Source organism: Pipra filicauda, unplaced genomic scaffold (genome assembly GCF_003945595.2).
Source record: "Pipra filicauda isolate LSUMZ 115617 unplaced genomic scaffold, ASM394559v2 scaffold2_size9829703_pilon, whole genome shotgun sequence".
In the NCBI taxonomy this organism is placed as follows: Eukaryota; Metazoa; Chordata; class Aves; order Passeriformes; family Pipridae; genus Pipra; species Pipra filicauda.
In genome coordinates this window covers 3,850,985-3,858,798 of record NW_024104421.1, presented here as the reverse complement: position 1 = coordinate 3,858,798, position 7,814 = coordinate 3,850,985, and the positions used below count along the sequence as shown (strand labels likewise).

The 7,814-nt window shown below is 48.4% G+C and overlaps 1 protein-coding gene across 8 annotated transcripts in view; it reads left to right on the top strand.

Annotated features, from left to right (window-relative positions):
* The first annotated feature begins 500 nt into the window (after positions 1-500).
* The window catches only part of WNK1 (WNK lysine deficient protein kinase 1), a 100,281-nt gene continuing 92,967 nt past the window's right edge, over positions 501-7,814 (top strand). For 5 of the 8 annotated variants that reach the window (XM_039383279.1, XM_027726500.2, XM_039383274.1 and 2 more), the window contains exon 1: positions 502-2,007. In XM_039383279.1, the coding sequence (XP_039239213.1) occupies positions 1,222-2,007 (786 nt within the window). In that variant the 5' untranslated portion in view covers positions 502-1,221. Of the gene's footprint in view, positions 2,008-7,814 lie in introns of all 8 variants that reach the window. The other 3 variants (XM_039383278.1, XM_039383275.1, XM_039383280.1) reach the window with 2 other exon arrangements.

The following is a 7,814-nucleotide window of genomic DNA, read 5'->3' as shown; positions in this document are numbered from 1 at the left end:
ACCATGAGCAGACTCAGCGCCTTTTGACCCGCCGATCCTTGCTCGCCTACACCACATAAGCCCCTTGGCCCTAGCCCCACGTCGGGATCCTTTTTCTTCCCTCCTTCCCTCTCTCCCTCCCTCCCTCTCTCTCTTTCTCTCTCCCTCCCAACCCGCGGTGAATCCACGGGCGGCTCCCCCGGCCCGGCCGGGCCACTGGAAAACTACAGCTCCCGTGGTGCCCCGCGCGCGGCGGGCGCGGCCACCTCCCCGCGGCGGCGGGGGGGAGGGCACGGCGCGCTGGCCGGCTGCGGGCGGGGGCGTGGCCGGCGGCACGGCCCCTCCTCCCCCCTGTGCCGTGTGTCGGTTTCGGACTCCCGCCCGTCGCCATTTAGCGCGGAGGCGTCGCCGGGGCGGCCGCGCTCGGTATTGCCCGCCGGGCGCCACCCGGACTTGGCTCGGCGGCCCCCAGTGCGCGGCGGCTGCGGGCCGCGGGCAGCAGCGGCAGAAGGAGAAGGAGCGGCGGCAGCAGCAGCAGCAGGAGGAGGAGGAGAAGGAGGAGGAGGAGGAGGGTTTCCGGCTCCGCGCGCGGTGGCCGTGGCTGTTGGAGGGAGCGCGGCCCGGCCGCGCGGGCGGTGGCTGCGCCTGCCGGGCGGTGGAGAGGCCGCGGCCGCCATGGGCGCCCCGGTGAGGCGGGGCTGAGCCCCCGGGACCCCTTTCCCTGCCCTGGGCCTGCCCGGGCCTCTCCCGCTCGCTGCGAGTGACTGAGCGCCGCGGCTGCCTTGGTGTGCGGGGCCTGCGCCCCGCTCCCTCCTCGGCTCCCGGCCCCTTTCCCTCCCCTCCCCGCACCGGCCCAGCTCTCTCTCTCTCTCTCTCCATCGCCGGGGGTAACCGCAGCCGGGCGAGGCGCCGGCGTCTCCCCGCTCGGGGGCCCCCTCCCCGGGTGCTCGGGGTTTCCCTCCCCTCGCCGCCCCCCGCTCCATCCCAGCGCCCCGTGTCGGCTCCCGGTGCTCCATGTCGGCCCCGCTGCCCGGCTCCCCGCTGCAGGATGGATGCAGACGCTGACCGGGGATCCACCCCGCCGGCCCAGCCTCCCAGCTCCGCCGCGAGGAGCCCTTGGGACCCTCCTCAGTTGCAGCTGCAACGGCAGCCGCGGCCGGGCGCGCTCCCCGCTCAGTGACCGGCCCTCCCCTCGCCTCCCGCCGCCGCCGCCTCGCCACAGCCGCGCTCCCCCGGGGCACCATGTCGGGGAGCGCCCCGGGCAGCGGCGCCCCGGCCCCTCGCTTCCTGGTGCCCCCGCCGCCGCCGCCCAAGAACGGCTCCAGCTCGGACAGCTCCGTCGGGGAGAAGCTGGGAGCCGCCGACCACGGAGCCGCCGGTGCCGGCGGGTCGGACGGCGGGCCGGGGAACGGCGGCCGCAGTGAGGAGTACCGGCGCCGCCGCCACACCATGGACAAGGACAGCCGGGGGGCGGCCGCCACCGAGCACCGCTTCTTCCGCCGGAGCGTGATCTGCGACTCCAACGCCACGGCCTTGGAGCTGCCCAGCTTGCAGCCCGCAGCGTCCTCGGCCCCGGTCTCGGGAGGCAGCGCAGCTCCCTTGGTGTCCCCTCCCGAGGGTGCCGGCCCGACCCCTTGCACCGCTGTCAGCGCCGCCCAAGCCCCCTCGCTGCTGCAGCAGCCGCCGCCGCCCGCCCCGCTCCCCCTGGAAGAAGGACAGGCTGCTGAGGAGCCCCCAGCTGCCAAGGATGCCGCCCCGCTGCTGCCCAAGGAGGAGGAGGAGGGGGACGAGGCAACTGCGCTACCCCCTACCAGTGCCGCTGGCAGCCTGTCAGCTGCCACCCGGGAATTTGAGGAGCGGAGAGCACAGCAGGAGGACATCGAAGAGCTTGAGACCAAGGCGGTGGGCATCTCCCCGGATGGCCGCTTCCTGAAGTTTGACATCGAGATTGGAAGAGGCTCTTTCAAAACTGTGTATAAAGGACTGGATACGGAAACCACCGTGGAAGTTGCCTGGTGCGAGCTACAGGTAAAATAAACAAATAAAAATTGTGAATTACCAGAGCACAGTCACTCTCCCAGGTGCTAGGCTCTGGCTTGAAGGAGGTAAAACCCACCAGCTTGAGGTTGCTTAATTCAGAGGGAGCTGCAGACTTTACCTGGGGCAGTCCTTTGGAAGAAGGGTGCAGCCTTTCCTTGGAGTCAGTTTGCCTTTTAATTATTTTAAATACTGTGCTCTCTGAAGAGTGTTTTAGGTTTATCATCACAAAATGCACCGCAGTTGTGTTTCGTATAGCGTCTTGCGTTTTACGCCTCCAAAAGGTAGCTTGGAGGATTGTAAAAATACTTGTGTACAGCTTCAGGGAGGCTGAGGGGAAAATGTGTACGTAAATGTCAGCTTGAGCTAGACCTAGCTCTTCAGAATTTGTTTGGGTGTTTTTTCTTTAGGAAAAAATACTCACATGTTAATTTCACAGACATTTCGTGTGTTGTGGCAGTGGATTCCTGTAGGAGGTAACTCTAGAATATACACAAGTCATGTAGTGTTTCACACCATTTAGTTTTGCAAAGCTGGATTTTTTCATTCCGAGTTCTGAGGTTCATACTTGTTAATGGGCACAAGGAAAGAAAGAAATTCTCTTCTTTCTGAAGCTCTAGAAGACCCCCTGAATTTTAAACTTTCCAAATGACTGGTGGGTTAGACTGGCCTAAGACACTACTCTGTTACCAGGTTTCTAGCCTGAGCAGAGCCAGAGTTCAGTAGGAGTCCAGTCTAACGATGGCAAGAACAGCCTTAGTTCCATTCGAGTCAGAGCTTGTGTAACTGAGACGGAGGTTGCTGTGCAACAACCTTAAAAGTGAGAAGAGCTTGGAGTACCAGGAGCAAATACCTGGTGTAGTAGTTTGTTTTCAAAGCCTCAGTGTTAAGTTAAAAGGTTAGTGCTTGTTTCTTAGTGTTGGGTTTTGGTGCAATTCATAGAGACGCTGGTGTCCTTCATCTTTGTTATTGTTTGTGCTTCCATCCAATTTAGGACAGACAAAAGAGCATTGGGTCAAAGTCCTAAAAGTCTTTGTAGGGTCTTTAGGCAGTTGGCTGCTCACAAATTATTGATTGGAGTAACTGCACCAAAACTTTCTCAAAGGCAGTTTTAAATCGGTTCCAGTCAAGCTGAGGGAATTAAGAGATTTCTTGATTTGTATTCATATTTGCCTTTGCTCAAGTGTTCTACCAATATCTTGGTTCATAATGTTATTGCCATTATTCTGTGCTTACTGACTGTGGAAGAAGGTTTTCTTTGTGACCCTTAAGCGTGCCCTGCTCTTCCATGCTAGCAAAGTACTTGCTATGGTGGTGTGTTTGAGCATTAATTTTAAATTAAAAGTGAAATGATCAAGTGTTGGGCTCTGCTGAAGCTTTACTTGTGCAATTTGAACTGTGAGGGTAATAATAATCCACCAAAGTGATAGGACTTTTATTTTAAATTTTAATCTTTGCAATTTTCGAGTTCTCTGACTTTAACCCCTGAAAACTGTTTTTATCTTTACTTACTTATCAGAAACTAATGTCAGCTTGGCATCAGTTGTTTCTCACTAATGTTGCCTCTGTTGAAGTGTCTGAATCATCATCGGTACCAGGTAGACAAACTGTGAAGAAGTACCTTCTTTGTAGGAATTTAATAAAGAAGCTCATTTATGAAGGGCATGTTGCTGGGCTTTCAACTGATTGAAGAATTTCTTGAGTAATATTCAAGATGACAGGTTACAAAAAGCATGAATGAAAATATTTGTAAGGGAGAAAATACCTGATGTTTTGCTCAGAGGTTAACTGCATTCATTACAGGAGTGCCTTGTGGGTTAAATTATTCCAAAGTCTGTAGTTTCCCTCTCATAAGGAGACTCAGTACAAAGTGACAAGTTTGAAAAACCAATGTAAATTTTTTAGCTGTTAAAAGTATTTGCTAGTAGAATACTTAAAGCTTAAGTCTTATTGTTTGTGTCTAGAAAGAAAAGGAGGAATTTGGTATTTATTGGTATGGTGGGTATATCCTCCTGTTTCTCTATGAAAATATAATTGTTGACAGGTTGATATGTCTTTTGATACAAACCATGCATAACAATCTGCTTTCACAAAGATGGACTCAGATGTTATTGGTTTTCCAGAATGCCATGGGTTGAGGATTGGTGAACCTTCAAAGCATAATTATTTTATTAGGGAAATGTGAATGATTTTCTTCCTTGCTATATTACTGTAACCATAACTAACTGATGGTTACTTTTAATTGTCCTGAAATAATGTTCCTCAGCAATAGCAGAGCTTTTCTTCTCTGTGTTCATGCCAGCAAGCATAGGCATCTGGGGTGTCCCACCTCCCTAGAGTCTTCCAAACAGCTCTACTGAAGATTTTGTGATGGTCTCTGGCAGAATGACTTTTTAATGCTGAATAATGCAACTATACCTCATTTCTATGTATATGCTCTATATGAATAAAGACTAAAACCTGATTCTATCAATCTGCTTCCTTTCAGAGGAAGTTTGGAGGCTGTGTGTGAAATGCAGCTTGTGTTCCCAAGTTGTTGGTGTTACTCTGGGGAATATTGCTCTATATCCTTAAGGCTCTTGGATTGCCTTGTAATTCCCTTTTTGCTTGACGTACGGAACTGTGCAAGAAATAGGAGGAAGAGCTGAAATTCACTGGGTCACCAAATAGTGCTCTTAGTATCTCCAGCAAACCAAGGTCCTGGCCAAGACTCTAGTTTTCCTTGATCTGTGGAAGATGGGTCAAGTTTGCTGAATGTAACAAAAGCCCAACATAGGTGTGACTGATGGACTATCCCAGTGTACTTCATGACCTGTCTATATGAAGCAAATTGTAGCAGAACCTATTTGAAATATTGGTTGCAGGTATTTTAAATGTGATTTATTTGCCCTGCTGTGAGTGCAATGGAGCTGTGAAGAGCTCAGCAGCAGCTGCTTCATGCCAGTGCTCAGCTTCAGTTGCTGCAAGGAGATTGTTAGTGTAGTGTTAGCCTTCAAATACTTTTATTCCCCTTGTATATATTCATCTCAACTCTAGTTATTCTGAGTCAAGTGTGCCTCCTACTGTTGTCATTAGCACATCTCATAAATTGAGTGAAATAGTAGGTAGGGTTACTGCTTAAATGGTCTTTAAATAGATAGATGTTGGCAAAAGTGGTAACTACTGCTGTTTTCTATTTTAATGTAAAATAACTCTTCCTGTACAATTGTGTTACTGGTTAGTCTTTCTGAATCACTTTTGAGCAGTGAGTCGTTCATCACCTCTGTACAGTTCAGGCAACATTGTGGCTAAAATGTGATGCCTGCCCTGTTGCATTGTTTATCTATGCAAAGCAATATATGCCAAAAGTAGCAAGATTCACATAGTTGACTGTAAAAACCAAATCTTAGTGCTACTGTGTCATCCCTCTGAGGCCCTGTGTGAGTTGGTTGTATATCAAGATTGTCATTTAACTTCTGATTTAGAGAAGAGTACAGTCATTTGCTGGACTGCATAATCTTGTATCTAGAATTATTGTTCTGGGCTATGTCATTCAAATTAGTAACTCTTCTAATATGAACGTGTGCTTGGTGATATGGAGGTAAATTGGGCTCTTTTTTGAACTGTATATTTGTCAGGCATGCAAAGGCTTATCTTCTTTCATTTGGACAGTGTGTTCCCTTAAAGGCAGCACGATTTATCAACTGTTATTAGAAAGATATTTGCGTTGGTTGGAAATCCATTCTTGGTAAACTGTGTACATTGGAGAACAGCACTGCTTGTCTGGTATGTGCTGCGTCCCTCCTGTGCTTTGTGTTCTTTCACAGAAAGGGTGAGTTTGTCAGTCAGCAGATACCATTCACAAATGTGTTGCCTTGCTGATATGTTGCTTTGCCATTCTTACCCTGGCTTCAGTGCAGTGACAGTCAGGTTATTGTGCTTAACACGGGAGCTGCTGAAGGAGAAAAGGAGCTTGAGGGCTCTCCCTAAGCAACGTAGACCTTCTGGGGGTAAGAAAGGAGTTGGATGGGTGGAAGTGGTGCAAGAAGTGTTTGTACTGGTTCCTACTTGGAGGGGAAGCTGAATATGAATTTGGCTGCCTTTAGTTATAAATCATCTGAATAATAAACTGGTGTAGGGTTACATATGTGCAAGTCTGTTGCAGATGTTTAACTACAGACCAAGTGTGGTGTACAAGCACTTCAGCTTACAAATGGATTTTTCTTCACATAGGCAGTAGCACTGAAAAATGAGTTGAGAACAAGCATAATGCCATAACTGAATGTGAACCATGAGATTCTGTAGTGCACTGTGGTAAAATGATAATGCCACTGGTTGTCACTTTGTTGCAGGAAGCAGTGAGGTACTAAATAATATTTCCATCTCTCAGAATTTGTCTAAGTCTAACAATGTTAACTTAAAACTCACAATGCAGGAAGTTGCTTGGATATGGTGTATATCTTCTTTTAGATTTAACTATGCCTATCTTTATCTTGTAGACTTAAAGCTATATTTAATAGTGATTTTTAGGTCAGCAGACAACAATGGAATGTAGTTTCTATACTCTGGAGTATAGACTCCACTGCAGGCTCACCATGATAAATATCAGCTTGCTGAAGTCGATGTTTAATTCTTAAAATTCTCTTTGCTTTCTGGACTGGCTGAGCTGAGAATGTTTCAGAAGCTGCATGTTCAAGTCTGACAACCAAAAAAGGTCTTGTATCGCATAACTGTGGCATCCTGTAGTGTCTTTTTTTTGAAAGCTGGTTGTATATTGCTCACTAGGAGGCCCGACTGCAGAGATGGTGGCTCTGATGCACAACTGTGTAGCTACATTAAGGCAAAATGGAAAACCAGATCAAGACCTTTCTGCAGTGAGAGGAAGCTGAGGAGTAGGGACCTGGAATTCATCGTCAAGTGCTATTGGCAGAAGGTTACGTTCTGCTAGTTCTGGAGAAATAGTCGGCATCCTGAGACAACTATGCCTTCTTTGAAAACTCTGACTGTGTTTTAGTTCTGAACATTTAAAAATACTTTTTGTAAGACTCCTACTGGGAGATCAAGTCTAATTTGGTATGGTGGCTCCCATGCCTACCCGGTACTTCACATCAGTGTTTTTAATACTTTACTAGTCTGTGAGCATAATTACATGTGGCTACAGCAGCAGTGTGCCTCCTGTTCATGACTGCTCCTGGGTCAGATGCATAATTGTCACAAATGCCGATTAATCAAGATATGTGACAATCTGTGAACATCCTGCTGTCCTTATTAGCTCTTCTTCTGTTTTCAGCTCTGCAATTTCCAAAATACTGATAGTAAAAAGCTGTAAAACCATAAGTGTACAATGGGTTTATAGCACTTTCAGGTTACACTGGATTTCCAAGTGTCTTGAGGTGTGTGCACACAGGAAGCTTGAAATTTGGTGCAGTAAGATCTAAATTTTCATTAGTTTTCTATGTCATAGGGTAGAACAAGTTACTGGTACTTAGGGGCTTCAAATCTCCGATGTGAAAGTTTCTCCTTTGGCTAAAGAACAAAACCCAGCCATATTCCTGAGTGTTTGTCCTGTAATTGATACAATTGACAACTTGATAAATGACATGGGAAAGGAGCCAGACTAATTACCTGCAGAAGTATAAACAGTAGTCAGGCTCCCTCAGACTTGACAAAGGTGACCCTGAAAGAGAGAAGGGAGCTTTAAAGTACATTCTGGAGCTGCAGCTGTTAGGAGACCTCTACTTAGGAAAATAATCTTACCTCAAAGGGATATCACTTTTGGAGATGGCCGTGGTTCAATTTGTAACTGGCTGGTTGTGAGG